The sequence below is a fragment of the Cyprinus carpio genome, chromosome A3, assembly GCF_018340385.1.
Source record: "Cyprinus carpio isolate SPL01 chromosome A3, ASM1834038v1, whole genome shotgun sequence".
NCBI classification, from domain to species: domain Eukaryota; kingdom Metazoa; phylum Chordata; class Actinopteri; order Cypriniformes; family Cyprinidae; genus Cyprinus; species Cyprinus carpio.
This window is the reverse complement of record NC_056574.1, coordinates 13,697,921-13,717,046: the sequence shown is the minus strand read 5'-3', so window position 1 is coordinate 13,717,046 and position 19,126 is coordinate 13,697,921. Positions and strand designations below refer to the sequence as shown.

General features: G+C 36.9%; 1 protein-coding gene across 1 annotated transcript; it reads left to right on the top strand.

Annotated features, from left to right (window-relative positions):
• Positions 1 to 1,006: 1,006 nt before the first annotated feature.
• On the top strand, positions 1,007 to 19,126 carry LOC109044817 (LIM homeobox transcription factor 1-alpha-like). The gene is made up of 9 exons (XM_042719338.1): positions 1,007 to 1,200; positions 3,980 to 4,065; positions 4,205 to 4,388; positions 16,527 to 16,759; positions 16,882 to 17,045; positions 17,127 to 17,204; positions 17,589 to 17,709; positions 17,797 to 17,952; positions 18,046 to 19,126. Exons 1-9 carry the CDS (start codon positions 1,157 to 1,159, stop codon positions 18,195 to 18,197), a joined length of 1,218 nt encoding a protein of 405 aa, XP_042575272.1. The 5' UTR covers positions 1,007 to 1,156; the 3' UTR covers positions 18,198 to 19,126.

The following is a 19,126-nucleotide window of genomic DNA, read 5'->3' as shown; positions in this document are numbered from 1 at the left end:
GCGATCTGCACAATAATTTATATCTAAAAAATACCAGGAGAAACTGGAGAGAATTATTATTTCGAGCACATCAGGGCCTGACCACTTCTAACTGTCAATCTACCTGCTTATTATTTTTATTTCATATAGGCCTAACTTTAGCCTAGGGGCTCTCAACTCTGGCCCTCGAGGTCCACTGTCCTGCAGAGTTTAGTTCAACTTTGATCAAACTCACCTGCCTGTAACTTTCTAGTAATCCTACAGAGCTTGTTCAGGTGTATTTGATCAGTTTGGAGCTAAACTCTGCAGGAGAGTGCCTAATAATAAGCATGGAGCCACGATTTGGCCACTAGATGGCAGACGCGATGCGCGTGGACATGGATGCGCGTTCCATTTGACGACAATTTCGAGTTCGAACCTTTTAGCTCTTATTGAGCATGTTAATTATCTCAAAAATGACCTGAACGTCCATGTTAGACATAGTTTTGTCAGCAGACCTGTATAAAGTAGGTATTATTCCACTGTAGCTCTCGATACGGCTATATTAGGCTACAGAGTCATACTTCTGTTATTGCCCAAGATTTTTGTATTAAACATTCGAAATGTTTTTTTATTCGTTTATATAATTTAAGCTATATACAGACTACAAGTACAAATTACACATTTGATAATGTACGTACATTATGCTGAATGGTGGAATCTTGAACGTGCTTGTAACTTATAGACCAATATTAGAATATAACGTTCAAAAATATGGCTTTCATCTCAAGTCTAATGATCTTTACCTGAAGTCTGAGATTATTATACATAGCCTATGATATATGGAACTTGCCAGTCTATTTGTTTATAACAGCATATCATATCATTCAGAAAATAAGTTTCTCTGAAGTAGAAAGAGCTAGATACTCGGTGCCAGATTCAACCGACCAAATCTACTTTGTAAATGCACGTTTTTTTTTTCTTTCATCTTCTTGCACCCCTCCTTGATGTTTCTTCCTCCAGCAGTCATTTATTGTGCGCGCGCAGCCCGAGTCTTCACTCCATCACATAAAGCGCGCGCCTGAACATCACACACAGTCTGGCTATGCTTTTGCGCCACTGCGTGCATTTTGGACTATAACACTAAAGTTTGGCTGCTGGAGCACTGGTGCCCGTCCTCTTCTTCAAAGGTATTTTGATGTTACCTACAGAAATCTCAGGAGGAGTGTGTTTCAGCGCTAGGTAAGTTCACGGGACGCATAAACAGGTCTGAGCATCACCTACAATCATCACACAAATGATAACCTAATGAACTTTTCTGAGTGCGTTCATATAGAGACCTGCATGATAATTTCTCATGACTTTGATAACACTTTTACATAGGTATAGTCTATATTGTCTGCTGTAATCTACTACATTTTAAGCTACAGAAATGCGACGTTTTGCTGCGCTGGTTTTAATGAATTTCTTTATAGCCTATACATTAATTTATTTGCGTCTAACTTTTATGTCTGATACTTTTAGTAAAACCGTAGCCTGTATTTTATAAAATCAGCTGACAGGAAAATTTACGCATCAGAATTAAAAAAAAAAAAAACCTTTACAAAAATCTACACTTCTCACATGGACGTCTTTTCAGTAAAGTGTGTAATTGTGCAGAAAATTTAAAATGTTAGGTTTATAAAAATAGCTGTAAAAATTAGGATCAAATTGATGTCTTAGAAAGCACCGCTATTTCACACATAAGCAAAACACTCTATTGATATTGTTCATATTTAGCCTACGTCTGCACTTTATATCACGTCTCAGAGCACTGATATTTCTTGTCACGAAGCATCTTGGAATATAAATTAACTCTACTTTAATTTAAAAAATGAAATGAACGCACATCAAAATATCATATCATTAATTCATCAGTTGCATCCTTTTAGTGTCATAAAGGAATGAGTTTATGAGTTTCTGTCAAACATAGGCCTAGATCAGCAACAATCATTATAACATGTTCCCATTATACGACGACAGTTGGGCTATATAGCCTATTGTAGCCTATGTAAATTTAACAGACAGAATTAAAATATAGCTATTTTCGATCACATGTAGCCTATAGCTCCGTAAAAAGAAATAATTTGTAAAAAATATATTAATAAAATGCTCATATTTCCACGTCACCGCGAATATCACATTGTGATTATTCCTTAGTGAGACTGAAGACCCGTATTAACTCCCGTATTTTTAATAATCAAACTCAAGCAATTAACTGAATTATTAATGAGGAAAGAGATCAGACACGCAGCGTGTGATTTCAGCTATGAGGAAAAAAAAAACTTCAAATTCAACTTGAAATTTCCAGGGAAAATGGGTTTTTCATAAGCAGAATTAAACGTAGCTAGTAATAATAGCTAATAATTATGGACTAATAATTTAACCTCCAACAAAAATAAAAAAATACAACCTAAATATTCTAAAATCAAAGTAGGAAATAAAATCGCCTACAGAATTAAGATTTCCCTCTTTTTCCAAAATTTTGCAGTCATATGAGTGTAAATCACAAATAGCCTATAGGTGAAAGCTTAATTATAAATTACAATAATCAAAGCATTAATCACGACCGTCATCCCTTATTATTTCAAAGGCAATAGGTAATAAATTGATTTAAATCTGACGGCGACGGCGCTGGACCGAGAAATATTTGATGATTTTGTTTTTGCGTTGTTTCCTTTTGCCAAATACCGAAGCCGCGCGCCTTACTAGAGGATCATTCACCTACAGAAGCTCCTAAAACACATGACTGAGCACAAAACACCTCCAGTCCTTCTCACGCACATTCATTAAACACTTTCCCTTTTACATAGTGAGATAAAATAAAAGAGGTTATGTCTTAATTAAAACAGATAAGAGAGAAAGCGTATGAAGAATAGGCTACGCTGTAAATAAAAACTTGACATTTTTCCAAGCATTTTCCCGAACACTAACACCTTAACTGTTACACATGACTAAAATACTGCAGTAAACATGAATTAAACTATGCAATGCCATTAAAAACACTCCTATACATAACCGACAACAAAATAACTATTAACATTTAAATGAAACATAAACAAATGTGATGCTTCGTTAAAGGAATTCTGGGCACGCCCCCTTTTCACCGTAAGTTACAAGCCAATTATAAAAACATAATTAAAGCATTATAAATGTCAACATTATAACGTAAAAGTATGTGGTAGCACTTTACAATGAGGATCATTAGTTAACATAAGTTAGTTAACGAACTAAACATGAACAATACTTCTACAGCATTTATCCTGTTGATCTTAGTTAACGTTAATTATATAACATTTACTAATTATTAACATTAGTCGAATCAAAAGTTGTGCTTGTTAACATTAGTCAATGCACTGTGAATTAACATGAACTAACAACGAATGACTATATTTTCATTATCTAACATTAACAAAGATGAATAAATACTGTAATAAATATACTGTTATAAATTGTTTGTTCATGTTAGTTAATACATTAACAAATGGAACCTTATTGTAAAGTGTTACCAAGTATGTACCTTCTTAGGGTTAAATATAACATTGTATCTGCAAATTACAGTGTAAACCATTTTTACTTGTAAAATCTTTTTTACAGTAAAATTACATGTAATGTTATTTTTTTAAATATATTATTAATTGTATATGGTAGGGTAACTTACGGTCAACATTTTTTTTTACCGTAGAAACCAATTTTTATTAAAACATATTTTAGAGTGCATATTAAAAACAGGCCCACACTGCAGCTGATTTTGGCTTTTTCTAATGAAACTAATGATGCTCTGTTTCCTCAAAGATTATGCTACAACTGTTTTCAGCTTTTTCACAGTAACATTACAAAAGTGTGCTTTTTACCCACATTACGTGTAAATATAATTATAAAATATGATAATAACATTGAGCAATCACAAGCAGCTTACAATAATTCCATATGAAGGCAGACTGATTGCTGTTTTTATATGTACATCTTTGTTCTTTTTCAGTCAGCACTCCAAAGAAGGAAGAAACGGAATGAAAACAGAAGAAAACCAATCATGTCTTCAGCAGGCCCCCTCCGCCACCCCTTACGGTGAGACTCTTATTTTTCATTTATCATTTCTTAATCTTTCCATATTAATATCAGTGCTGTAATGTGTGTGCCTCGAGTCCCTCATGGCACATTTGTTTGTGTCCTGTCAGCTGACACCTGTTCTGTTCTCCTCCACCAGAGCACGTGGGAGGAGGTGAGGTGTGTGCAGGGTGCGAGTCTCCCATCGCGGACCGCTTCCTCCTGCGCGTCAATGAACTGTCCTGGCATGAGACGTGTGTCAAGTGTGCGGTGTGTCGCAGCGCGCTGAGCGGGACCTGCTACTGTCGGGATCGCTTGCTGTACTGCAAGCATGATTATGAGAAGTAAGACACTCCACTTTGTCTGTATACACTCCATCAAAGCCCTGGTTTGGCAAAACATCCCATTTTCTGCATAGACAAACGTGATGAACACTAGAACATTCCCCTAATCTCTCTGCAAATGTGTCATGGGTGTGTTGATCTTCTGATCATGCTATCATGCTGATGCTCTGTTGTGGAATATACGGACCTTTGGTTACACTTTATTTTAAGACATTGCAATTGCAGTGTAATTACACAAATACATGTACATGCTTACTATAGATTTAGGGTAAGATTTAGGATTGGTTGCTATACTATTGTAAATTGTAGTTGCTATAGTTTATTATAGTAAGTACATATAATGTGTAACAAGGACACTGAAAAATAAAGTGTTGCAGGAATTTCCGTTAGAATGTGTAGTTAAATATTGGTGATGGTAGGTTTAGTTGATGTATGAGGAAGGATGTAGGTTCCAAACGGCTTCTTAAAGGCACAGTTCAACCAAAAACAGTAAATTCTGTGATCATTAGATTTATTTATATCGGAATGAATCCAGTCTGATTTCATATTCTGAAAGTTCTGTTTATATGAACACTAAATGTTCAGTCTGGTCCATATATTTGATTACAGGTGCATTACATGTATTCCAAACAAAACCTCAGCGCATGCAGCACTACCTCGAGTATAATTGTCACTTTTCCCTTGACAGAAATAAGGAACGATGACATACATGCCAGAAGAGCTTTTTTAGGAAATATTTAGTAAATATTCAGTCTCCTGCACTGATTAGTTTTTAAGACATGAACAAGCATAAGAGGTGACGCCAAAGGTATTTTTGAATCTGACTGACAAAATAGATTTGAGCATTTACATGCTTTGTTTTCCTTTTAGGTTTATTTGAACTTTTGATTGGTTTATTAGTTTATTTCAATCTGATTTTAAATTCCATTCAGATCAAGCTGATTCTGATCGATCAAAGTGTTCACATGAAGGCTTTTCAGTCCGATTGAGCCATCAATCTGATTATAAATGTATTATTGTTAATGCATCTTATTCCAAAGCCAAATTCTGTTTTGTTTTGTTTTTTTTTCCTGTGGGAAACAAAGGAGAAATTTGAAAAACCATTCATATGACTCGTGCACCAAGTCTTTGGAATGTGTCAATAATGACAGAATTGACATTTTTGGGTGAACTATCCCTTTAACTGCTGGTTCTCTGATGAATCATTCTGTATCAGTTTGGGTCAGAGGGAGATTCCGAGAAACCATAATTTCCCAGTGACATCACAAGGAGTGCGGACAGTTGAAGGACGATTTTGTGGCCTGTTATCACTGTTGTGAGAAGTGTCAGACACCGCTGAGCAGTGTGGACACTCCCTCTGTTGCTGACATCTGCAGGCCAACCAAAAGGAATAAGACGGACAGGAGAGAATAAAAGAGGATAGAAAAGTTAGCAGGAAGAATTTTTCAAAGTGAATATAAAATAATTCTATATGTGTTCCCGGAAAGATAGATCACCTGAGATCCAGGACTGTTTGAGGGTATGAAATTACCATACTAACTGCTTTTCTTCACACCGTTGAAGAAAAATGGGAACATAGATTTGATAATTGTTTTGCATGGGTGCTTGCAGCAAGGATGTCATAATGAGGGTAAACGTGATCAAGGATTACAAATGAGATGGCTGTTCTGGGATCAGAGCACAGTGAAACTGTTCTTGTGCAAGCTGGTGCTGTTTTTCCCTTGAGTTTGGTCAGTTTGTATTATTTGAATTCATTTATCATTTACAGTTACATTCAAGACAGCCTTTTCACAGCATGGTGGAGTTTTCTTTAGAGATTGAAGTTTTTCTCAGTCTGTAAGTAAATAAAGTAAGAAAGGTATAAGCATTTGTGTTGCGCTTTGATGCTAATGTCTCGTTTGCACATATTATTTGTGAATATTGAGGCTGCGGCATGGTATGTGGTGTATTTGTGGAGGAGACTTGGCAGACTCTTGAGTGGGTGACCTTGAGTGAATCCACAACAATATCTCCCTGTGTTCTCCGCTGTCTGTCCATCAGCACCCACCACTCCTGCCCCTTACCAATGCTCCATCTATAGCAGGTGTACACTCCATTTTTGGGGAGCCAATGAATCTTTTATGGTGTAAAAAAAAATGGAATTTGAGCAACAACAACAAAAAAATACAATCTTGAGCTAACATTGGTTTTTCACAGTGATACCATAAAAGAACCTTTTTTTGGCTCCTCAAGAACCTTTCGGTGAACATTTAAAAAAAAAATTATTATAATATAAAGAGCCCTTTTCCACTATAAAGTACCTTTTGTGGAATGGAAAAATTCCTTGGGTGTTAAAGGTTCTTTATAAAACCATATATGCCTATCAAGGACCTTTATTTTTAAGAGTGCACTTAAAGTCAACATCAAATGGCATTCACATCCCATTTTAGTTTCATATTATGACGTTTCCAAGTCAAACAGGGTATTCAATGAGAAAAAAAAATGTAGGACACCGACTTTTTTTCCATGTAGGGTCGTTTTTTATTGCAAATTAAAGTCACGATGAAATCTAAGTAGCAACAGCTCTTTTCTTCCATACTGTAATGTACATCTGAGTCAAATGGATAATTAAAAAAAAAAAAGTAGGGCGGTACTTGGTTCTGTTTGTCAGTTGTTGATTGGATGGAGGCAGGTGTGAATGAGAGTTAAGCAGACTAAGTGACTGGAGAATTCCGGCATACGTCAACCAAAGTCTGTAATTTCACAGGAAGATCGAGTTATGACATTTCGATTAAAAAATGAATTTTTTTTTGTATGGAATCATATGCGTGAATTAATTGTTCACAATAAGTTCAATAACATGCATTTAGAAAATAGTTTAATTTTATGCCAACTTTGAATCACCTAAAGTGGAAGTTAAATACCAAAATGTAAGGGATTTATTTCAGATGACATTTTACAGACCAAATTTTAAAAACTTTAAATAATGTACACAACATAGCATGTCAGTATTTAAGATCACAACTGTATGATTCCTTACGACACTTATGATCCTGATGTTCTCGTCATCAGAAATCTGATTTCATTTACTTTTCAATTTTCAATCATTCCAGCAACATCTACACACTTACCGAAATGGACTCAAAGCCAAGCCCCTATTCATTAAACCCACAAACATTTGCTAACATCCCTGAAATGGACAATTCTCTCCATCACCGTCTTCCTGGCTGACTTCAACACACACAGCCGTCAGATAACCACGCAGCCCAGCCTCGTGAAACCAGTCCCAGACCAATAAAAGCTCTCAGCCCCAGGGTACGGTGCCTGGATCCCTGGCAGAAATAAGATGCGCCTAAGGAAAATCACAAATGAGAGCTCTTTAATATCTCACTTGTTTCTCAGATTAAGTTTAATGCACTCCTAAGAAAAGAACGACAAATGTGTAGAGCCAGTGACAACAAAGTGAAAAATCACAAATGAGAGCTCTTTAATATCTCACTTGTTTCTCATAGACAGCAAATTAAGATTTTGGCTGAAGTCTCATGCTTCTCAGACCCAATAATATCATGTGTCTTACTGTCTTTTAGTATTTTAGAAGAGGTTTCAAAAATGTACTGTGCCTGGATTTGCCAAAATATCAAAGTCTGCAATCAAAAGTCATTCATTTCCATCATTTATTCTATTTCAATTTATCATAGGGAGTTTTATGAAAAACATCTGAGACAAAGTTAATACTCGATACTACAAGAATATTTTTGATTGAATGTATATTCAGATGAATTTCGATTCCAGAATATTTTAATTCAGTTAAACTCAGTCGACAGCATTTGTGGCATAATGCTGATTAACACAAAAAATAGTTTCCAGTTGTTCCTCCAACTTCTTAAAAAAGCAGAAATCGGGGTTACAGTAATGGAAGTATATGGGGGAAATCACTAAATATTCAAAATCAATAAATATTCGCTGTTTCAGATATGCTTATTAACATGATTTTAGTGTGAAAAATCATTTTTTGTGTAAAGTTACAGGATATCCAATTTTGATGCCGTGACAGAGTAACACCTAAAACCCTAAAACAATAACAAACACAGCTTTAACAATGATTTAACAGAATTATCTAAGTGCATTTTTTTTTATTATAACTTCCACATTTCTGAAAAAAAATCACTTTGAATTCATGAATTCAAAAATGTCACTCGTCACCTTTTCCAGGTCCAAATGACCCATTAGATTCCCAAAATTAACTAACAAACATTGCTTATATGCACTCAAAACCTTGATCCTAACCTTTATCTTAGTTGGCCAGACAGTAATTCATCTTTTCTGAAAAGCTTAAAGATGTGCTATAAACGGCTGTTGAGATCGTTTTCTCACTAGTGGTCTGGACTCGGAAACAGTATTTGATGCGTCACAACTTTGACTTTTTTTAAAAGTACATAAAGGACAAATGACTTTTATTGTAATCAGTATTATGCCATTATGTCGACAGAACTTAACTTGTTATCAAACCCAGAATATTCCTTTAAATGCAATCTCATTTAGATTTCCTGTACTTTGAAAAACCAATGTCTGAATAATAAATTTTTCGATGTCAATCATTTACAGTAACACCATTCTACCGAAATCTTCAGTCGGAGTCATTATTATGAGCACTTCGGTTGATGGTTACCAAAATCTTCACCTTTCTTTTGCTCGGTCTCTCTTCCTCCCAGTGCATCTCTCCTCTAGCTCGTCCATCACTGTCTGATTTCTAATAATATTTCTGTTCCAAACTTCATTTCCTGCTTGTTGAGATTTATAGCCGTGATGACACCAATCAGTTTATCTCTCCGTTTATCCCACATTTTCGCTTAATCATCTCTCTGCTCGCTGTCTCTTTGTGTCTGTGGGAACGGGGTGGGGAGGGGGGGTGAGGGGTCTTGATTGGGAACGCTGCTAATTATGTTCTTAGACATGACTACAAGCTGTGTTGTGGTTAGAGAGTTGTTGTACTGTCAGGAATATGACACATGGGCTCTGGTGTACCTCGGGTTCTTTACAGAGTCAGTAGTGTTTGCTAAAGCCATTCGTTTTATCATTCATTCTGTTCTTAAATTGTGTCATATACAATCAAGCAAAGTTCTGAATGGTAGCATATATTACTTTTCTGAGCAAAAGGGACCAGAGTCAGATTTAGCAATAAACAACAAGCAACTAGCTAGAACTCTCTAGCAACCACTTAGAATACCTTAGCAACTGCATCACAACACCATGGCAACCATCCACAACACCCTAGCATCATGGTGGTGAGCCACTCCTTCTAAATGTCAAATTTCAGCTTCTAGTTTGAGATCAGTGATAATGAACCACCACAAACCTACACTCTTAAAAATAAAGGTCCTTTATTGGCATCAATGGCTCCTTTAAGAATATGGTTCTTTTAAGAACTGTTCATGTAAAGGTTCTTCTATGGCATCACTGCACATATCCCCTTTTGGAGCCTTAATTTTTAAGAGTGTAGTTTTAGCTTACACAGATGTGACCCTGGACCACAAAACCAGTCATAAGGGTCAATTTCTCAAAATTGATCAGCAAAATTGAATAAATAAGCTTTTCATTGATGGTTTGTTAGGAGAGGACAATATTTGGCTGAGATACAACTATTTGAAAATCTGGAATCTGAGGACGCAAAAAAATCTAAATATTGAGAAAATCGTCTTTAAAGTTGTCTAAATTAAGTTCTTAGCAATGCATATTACTAATCATAAATGAAGTTTTGATATATTTACAGTAGGAAATTTACAAAATATCTTCATGGAACATGATTTTTACTTAATGTCCTAATGAATTTTGGCATAAACGAAAAATCAATCATATAAATACAACCCAAATATAACCTATTTCTACAAATATAACAAATAAACTCAAAAATAATATTGTGGTCCATCATTTTAAATACCCTAAAAAACAATACAGGTGTAGTCCTGTTGGTGAACATGTTTACATGATACTTCAGATGAGAGCATAAACACATTGTGGTAGCTCGAGCCAATGGGCTTATTAGTAATATTTTTGTGCCTGAATTACTGCTTTTGGAAAACATCTATAGAATACCCAAACAAAATATAAGTGCTAAAGAATCAATAAAAAAGACAAAAAAAAAAGATTTTATCAGCAATAAGATCATTTTGGGTTCCTTAAAGAACCTTTCAGTGAACAGTTCTTGAAAGTACCACTTGTTTCTTAGTATAAAGAACATTTTCACAATCAAAGAATCTTTTTCCACTATAAAGAACCAGTTGTGGAATGGAAAGATTCCATGGATGTTAAAGGTTCTTCATGGAAGCATGGATGCCAGTAAAGAACCTTTATTTTTCAGAGTGTACCTATCAGACTTTTAAGGCAATGATAGAGGGAGAGAAGAGCAGACAGTGAAGGAGAGCTCATGGGATGTCAGAGGGCCATGGAGGTGACAAACAGAGGTGGAGAGAGGAAGATGACAGAGGAAGAGCTCGAGGTGTCTTCTCTTGTGATATTGCCACTGTTTTTGCATAATGTGTGATGAGTCTCCATCACCTCGCCTCCCGCACAACAATTTCATTACAGACGGCTAATAAATGTTTCATGGCAGAACAAGCTGCTCGCCTTGGCTTTATTAAATCTGAGATAATAAAAGAAGAACGGCAAAAAAAATGAAAGCGGGAGGGGGAGAGATAGGAAGAATGCCATAGATATCCTCAAACAGGGCGGCCGTATCTTCTGTTTCTGGGGCAACGAATCCCCCGTCCCCCCTCTACGCGTCTTTTTTTTTTTTCTCGCACTGCCACAGAGAGACAGGAAATGAGAATCTGGCTGACAGGATATTGCGTTCTGGTGGCCTGGGGATTAGCTGTTTTATCTAAACACACTCGCAGACTCACTCTCACCTCACACAACTCAACACATCGATCCTGTCGGTCCTTGAACCCTTGAGTATCGCACATACACACCAGGGATACAGGAAACTGATGTGTGATTGTAACGTATGGACAGGTTATGCTGTCAGTCAGGGAATGTATCACAATAAGTACATCAGCACATCAATAGTGCATATTCGTCACCAAAAATAGTGTGAAATTCTTTATATAAGATGCTACTTCATGGGATATTATGACACCCATAACATATCGACTGTCAGAATCAGGATTTCCTACAAACCTTTGCTCTGTTGACAAGTGGCTAATGAATTATGAAGAATTACCAAGGATTTTGTAGTATTTTGAAGAATGAGACATCAGTGGAAATGTGTCGAAGGCATAGTTTCCCAAAAATTGTTACTACACCACTTTGTTCTGTGGAACAGAGAAGAAGATATTTAAAAAAATGTCTCAATGTTTTTTCATCTATACAATGGAAGACAGTGGGGTCTAATATTGTTTTGGACCCCACTGACGTTCATTGTAGCATAGAAGGAAAAACATGACACAGGTTTGGAACGACATTAAGGAGAGAATAAATAATGAGAATATATTCATTTTTGGGTGGGCAGAGTCATCCAGGACAACATACTGAGACAAAAAGTTGGTCATATGCAGTTCCCTTCTCTACATCCAGAATGTTTTGTCCATTACAGACTCAAAAACAGCATAAACATTTATTTCTCTGTTCTATTGGTGCAAATCCAGAACTGAAGACAGTTAGTAAGCATACAAGGAATCTTAGTGATAAGTAAATAATTTCATTATGAAAGGTATGTCGGTATCTCTTCACAATTAGGTCCCATCAGTTAACACTAGTTAATGCATTTACTAACATTAACAATGAGCGATATATTTGTTACAGTATTTATAAATCTAGTTATGTTAGTTAATAAAAATACTCTTTGTTAGTTCATAGCTCTATTAAATAATATTAACAGATACGTGTTGAAATAAAGAATTAGTATTCAATGTTAGCTCAAATTAACTAATGTTAACAATTTATTGTAAATTGTATATCATTTCTGGTATTTTTCACCCATGATTTTTACATGATCATCTACAAATATTTAGTCTGATTAATACACTAAGGCATCATAAGAAATGTCATTTTAACTTTATTGCCACCTTGATAGGCAGTACACTTTCTAATAATCCTGTTGATGTGTTCTTTATATGACTATTAAGCCATAATTGCATATGAATTCAGCTAAGAGTGCTTAGCGTACAATGACACTATTTGTTGTTTTATTAGCCTAGCATAAAGCCAGAAGTTATAATGCGTCTCAGTGCAATCAAAACATAATTAGACAATTAAAATCTGCATGCCACTAGTCAATTGTTACCTTTTGTGCATAGCAGTGTTTGCATGCTAAATTCAAAAAGGCCGATTTTTTTAGCAAGTACATACTGAAGTGTGCGTCTGTGACATGATTGGTGCAGAATAATATGTGTCAGTACTGAACGGTTTAGCTGCTCACCTGTGCTTTCTCTTTTGTGTACGAGTGGTCTGATGTGTACATTTTTATCAGCTACCTGTTGGTTTTCTCATATTTCATCATTGTGAATATTGGCGTGTCGGGGAGGGAGGGAGGGAGGGTGGCGGGAGTGGGTTGTGGGGAATGCTGGGAGATTTTAATAACGCAGAAGCAGTGCAGTGAGATTTAATAAAAGAAGATGATGTGATTACTGAACCCTGGCTCTGAGCCACCTTCCCTCACAGCAATATCCGCTCTCTTTCTTTCTCTCTCGCTCACACACACACACACACACACACACACACACACGCAGCACCAACCCTTGCAATTATGTGTACATGTATGATTTACATACTGCCTCCATATATATATATATACAAAGATGCACCAAAGTCTGCAAGATAAACCTCGCAACTATGACAGTAAGTGTTTGATTATGTAAAATTATGTGTTCATGCATGGATTAGGCCCCCACACTATGATTTGGCTATAGATTCATGTAAAACTTTATTGAATTGACATCATCAACACAGTTTGTACATACATAGCGCCTGATTTCCTTCCCGCACCCATAATTTCTTTCCCCCATGGTAGTTTTATCCTCAGTTAACTCTTTTTCTGTGTATGTTAAAGTAGAAAATATGGTGTTATTTCTGTAACCATCACGTTTAATGTTTTTTTTTTTCTTTGGTTTAACATTTTCTCTCATTTTAAAGTTTGTGGGTGAATGTCATGACTCAATAACATTTTAGGTCACATTGCACCTCAAAATCAAAAGGAAACAGAAAAAAAAGGAATTTTAAAGAAAATGGAGCCTACTTTATGACCATTAAGAAGTTTTTATATTGTGATGATATTTTCATGACAATTAAAAATGTCTAACCCCGAATTCTCATTACTGTGCTCAAAAAACAAATAAACCATGTTTAGAGATGAGTAAGATTATTGGTGTGTATTTTACTGGAAAATACAATTTTGGTCTTTCTACTTCAGAATTTCACATTTAGTTTAATTTGTCATTAATTTCTATCTTATTTATTCAAATACAACTGTGATTTATAACTCATCATTTTTTATCACATGATTGTAATGAGAATGACACTTTTTTGTATTATTGTACTAAGAATTGGTAGAAATTACTTGAAATATTAACTATAAAAATTATGTCATAAAGCCAAAAAATAGACTTTGTTTTTAAGAAAAAAATAAATAAATTTCACTTATTTCTTTTGGTTTAGAGGTGAAATATGACAGGTTTCATGAGATTTACTCTCAGAGTCAGTTGCTGTATGAGTTTTTAGAGTTGGTCTTCTTTGATCTGGGTGTAGTAGGTGGTGATTTGGGTAATTTGGCATTTTTGGCAGATGGATTGAGACAGATTAGCCATAGCAGCTGCGTTTCGGACAGGATCATCACATCCGCGCAGATTAGAGGCTATAATGTGCGGACCTGGCTGCCTCTCCCTTCAGCAGATTTCTGATATGACACCTTCATCTCCTGCACTCAGTGCTCTTCAACACACACACACACACCAGAACTCCCACCATCCGTCTCTGCAACTGTCATGAAGTCTGCGTTATCCATCAAACGTGCATTTCATCTGTTCCTCACCTCCAAAATGTTTTGTGTTCATCTTATCATGTGTGACAGCATCTATCCTTTTATTTGCCACCTATATATGTGCTTTTAATTTCATTAGTGGTCACTAATGCATGTATCCCTATTATTATTGCTTATATTTATATAGGGCTAGGGATCTGAAGAAACCCTTAAGCACAAGTATTAAAGGAATAGTTCTTGACAGAATTGTCATTTTGATTGAACTATTACTTTAAATAATACCTTGTCCTGCACTGTGATAGAATGATACGTAAAATTAAGTAGCTTTTGATGATTCTCACCTGGTTGAAAAAAAAATTGCATTAAAGGAGGGTCCCGAGACCACAATATCATAAACTTGGGACTTTTGACTCTGTGTAGACAGCAAGCAACCACCTAGCAATTACCCAGAACACCCTAGCAACCACATAACAACACACTCACAACAGCCTAAAATCACGGCAATGCCACATTTGAAATCTACCTTTTTTTTTTTTTGTCTCGTTCAGGTGTTTGACAGTAACTTCACACTGGTTTATGTCACAATTTGGGTGAATGGTGACTGTTGCTTTGGCTTAATGAACTCTGCAGAAGGATTAGATTGTCATCGACACCACATGAGCATCTACAGGTTCATCTGTGGGTACCTGTCAATATTTATGAGAGTACATGAGCACGGCCGTATAAAGGTGCTGGTAAATGTGTGTGTGTGTGAGTATGGTGTGTTTATTCGAGTGTGTGAAAAAGAGAGAGGAGAGATTAACCCCATGCTATCCTCAATCCCTGGTTATGAGTTTACAGCGTCTGTCTGGGCATCGCACTGTTTAAACAACAATCTAATTAATCCTGTCTTTATTAGTTTCACGGAGCTGGGGAGGGAGGCTGGGAGCGAGAGAGGGAGGACAGGGAATTCTGGCAGAAAATATCAAGCAGTGAGGGAGGGGAGAGAGAGGAGGAAAAAACGAGGGGTTTGGTGGGGATTGAAGAGCGAGAGTGCCTTTAAAACAAATTGTGTTGCTGATGAGCCACGTAGAAGGAAAATACAGTTTTAAGAGGCATTTTTCAGTGTTGGTAGCAGAACAAATGACCTTCTTAATACATTTGCTAACTTTTGCACTGTACATCCCTGTATTTGTTAATCATTTTGGAAATGTATTAAGTTTTTTTTACCATAGAGCACAGTGCCAACAACACCAAGGTCATAGGTTCAATTCCCAGGTGACACACTGATAAAATGTACAGCTTAAATACAGTGTAATAAATGTTAAGAAAATTAAACATGTAAAACCTGACATATGAAATAATATATATATATTGGAACAGCTCCTTTAACGTTAGGACAAAATATAATATACATTTTGCATGTGTATTTTGTTCAGTCTCATATTTGATACATCAGGCTTTTATGGCTCATAAAAACTGAGAATATGAAGATCAAGGAGGAAAAAACATTTATATGATCGAAAAGATGAAATTCTGACTTGTGATATAGCTTGTAATGTAAATCAGTAACATCTTATTAAAAGTATATCCGACTACTTACAGTACATAAAATGCATATAAATTGTTACTCAATATCTGACAATAACTTGTTTATATTTGATGGTGAAAACTTGGTAAATACAATGATGATTGAGAGATGAATAAATAAACATTCCTCAAAAGCCAGATGCATCAAATTTCATACATTTTAACATGATTTTTCTTCTTCTTCTTCTTCTTCTTCTTCTTATTATTATATATGGATAAGTAATTAAACCTACATTGGTTCAATCCATTAAATGTTCATCTTTCAAATATTACTAACAATACAAAAGTTATACTTTTAATTTATAAAAATCACTAAAGATCACCGAAGGTGGATATTTTCAGAATTAAACTACTTGCTAAAAAATAATAAACTGTAAATCAGACGTAAATAAAGAGAAGTTTTTTTTTATTTTTTCCAACAAGGTTTTGATCATGTTAGTGACCTTGTGCATATCAAATATAAACAATAGGCTTTAAGGGGTTAAATGATACATTTTCTCTTTTGTGTGACATCTATTGTCTGTTATCAAATATTGCCACCCAGTGTCACAGACAAAACATTGCATAAAGTGAACGTTCAGAAACATATCAATAATGTGTGCCCATGTGTGTGTCAGGTTGTTTGTGCGGAAGTGCAGTGCCTGTCTGCAGGCGATCGGCCGCTCGGAGCTCATCATGCGTGTGCTGGGACAGGTGTACCACCTGGGCTGCTTCAGCTGCTGCGAGTGTGAGCGCCGGCTGCAGAGAGGTGATGAGTTTGTGCTAAAGGAGGGACAGCTGCTCTGCCGGGGAGACTATGAGAAGGAGAGAGAGATGCTGGCTGCCATCAGCCCGGCCCCTACTGAGTCAGGTAACCTCAGTGACCTCGCTCTATCGCTGAAGGTCGTGTATAATAAAAGGAGAAGAGACGTTAACATAGCCCAGAAATGACACTCTTCACCTTTAAGCCAATGCTCAGTTTCCCCTTTGCAGTAAAGAGTGAGGATGAGGATGGTGGTGGTGTCTCTGTTGGTGGGAAGGCTGGGGATGATGGGAAGGAGCACAAGAGATCCAAGAGACCACGAACCATCCTGACCACACAACAGCGGCGCGCCTTCAAGGCTTCCTTCGAGGTGTCTTCCAAACCCTGCCGAAAGGTCAGCAGTCACAGGCCGCTCATGTGCATTACATGTGGAAACAGCACTTGTGTACATCTCATGTATGAACTTTTATTGCAGGTCAGAGAAACTCTTGCAGCTGAGACTGGACTGACGGTGAGAGTCGTGCAGGTGTGGTTTCAAAACCAGAGAGCAAAGGTAAGCTGGCATCAGGTTTTGGTAAACTCCGAAAACATTCCTGTTCGAAACACTGTTTTGCTTCATCATGACTTACCAAGAGAAAAGCAAAAAAAACATCCTTGTTCAATCACTAAATGATATTTCAGTGTTTGTTATTTCTGAGGCTTAGAACATGGCTTAAAAGAGTAGAACTAAAAAGCCTTAATTGAAAGTTTTAGGGGAAAAGTTTAAAGGTTTATAGGCCTAATGAGCTGATGGATGGATGGATGGATACTTTCAAAAAGACAGACAAAAAAGGCAAACACTTTAAGATAGACAGAGAGATAGATGTATAACTACTAGTTGGGAATGTTGTTCCAGGACCAGGGGATGTCAATGGACTGTTGTTTTTTGTGAGTTCAGATAAAGAAGATCGCTCGCAGACAACAGCAGCAGCAGCAGCAGCAGCAAGAACAGGAGCAGATGGGCGGGACGAGGAGGGGTCCGAGCAGAGGGGGTCGCCAGAGTAACGATGACAGCGAGGGTAAGACACAGACACACCGCGGAGTGGACGGATAACTGTGTGAAATGGCTTGATGCAAGGTGTGAACCGGGCTCTGTCTCTCCATAGATGGCTCCAGCAGTCACGGACTGGACGGGCTGCTCTCATATTCCTCTCTGCCACGCCAACAACTGCTGGCTTTGGATCCCAACATATATGGTAGCGAGCAGTTCCGACACGGGCTCACGCCACCACAGCTAGGCCCCGAGCAGATGCACTCCTATGGTGAGGATATCTTCCTGCACCAACTTCAGCATTGGTTATTTTTTGCAGTTAACCGAAATGTTTGTTTGCATTTGAAAACTGACTTCATTTCAGACTCGGTTTTCCATGACTTGGACAGCGATGGAAGCCTCAGTCATCTCGGAGACTGTCTCTTGTCGACTGCCGACGGTGGAGTTCTGGCAGGGCGGATAGGAAACCCCATTGATCGCCTCTACTCCATGCAAAACTCCTACTTTACCTCATGACCCTGGTTCCAAGTGCTCCTCCACCGCTGCAGGGGGCGACAAATAGATTGAGTCTCACTGCAGGCGTCTTTCATCATCAAAACTAATTGAATCCCTCAATCTTATCTAAGTCAAGCCAATAAAGCTCTAACCAACAAAACCAAGACAGGATCACACCCTAAAAATTCAATTTAACACTTAAAAAAAAAAAAGCGGGTGTTAACAAGTGGCTAAATGGGACATTTGGGTCCAAATAGTTGCTTTCATAGCCTCATTGAGTTTATAATCGCCAACTCAAAAAAATTTTTGTGTTGTGCTCATTTGTGAAGATTATCATGATGAACAAAACATGTATGATTCATAAACTTTTGTTGATCACAGAGCTTATTTTCTGCAATTAAAAAATGCTATTGGGTTTTTGTTTAAGGAACCAGGGTGATGCAAACTTCTGGATTGCCCTGCAAATCATCACTGCAGCTCTCTATATCGACTACTGAATGAGTGAATGAGACAGAACTTCTGTCCACTATGCTTGTGGACACCACTACAAATGGCTCAAATAGTACAGTTTGTAAGGATAAAGGGGTGATTTCAGACACAGCCCAAGTCAGTTTCACAAGTCATATCACTCTCCTTTGCCTTGCCATCTTTATGTACCATCTTGAATAGGAATCAGCTTTTATTTAAACCGTACGTGAAAACCAAAAGAGTCTAGCATGCTGCATAAGTCAAATGTACATTAATATTTCTTGTAAAGAAACGAGGTTTATTAAAGGTGCACTCAGTTTTTGTATGTTGACCAATATAGCAGTTGCTTTGGACTTACAGTGACACCTAGTGGTGTGGATGTAGCATCACTCAAACACAAAAGCAAGGTTATTATAGTAAATTAAAACTAAAGCATAAAAAAAAGTTTTCATTACTTTAAATAAAATGTAATTTAACCTCAA

What these genes read in the sequence shown, in the direction of transcription:
- LOC109044817 (XM_042719338.1), top strand. Translation starts at nt 1,157, where the DNA reads ATGTTACCTACAGAAATCTCAGGAGGAGTGTGTTTCAGCGCTAG. An exon ending in CCCCTCCGCCACCCCTTACG is followed by an intron (nt 4,066 to 4,204) that starts GTGAGACTCTTA and finishes CTCCTCCACCAG; the next exon opens with AGCACGTGGGAGGAGGTGAG. An exon ending in TGCAAGCATGATTATGAGAA is followed by an intron (nt 4,389 to 16,526) that starts GTAAGACACTCC and finishes TGTGTGTGTCAG; the next exon opens with GTTGTTTGTGCGGAAGTGCA.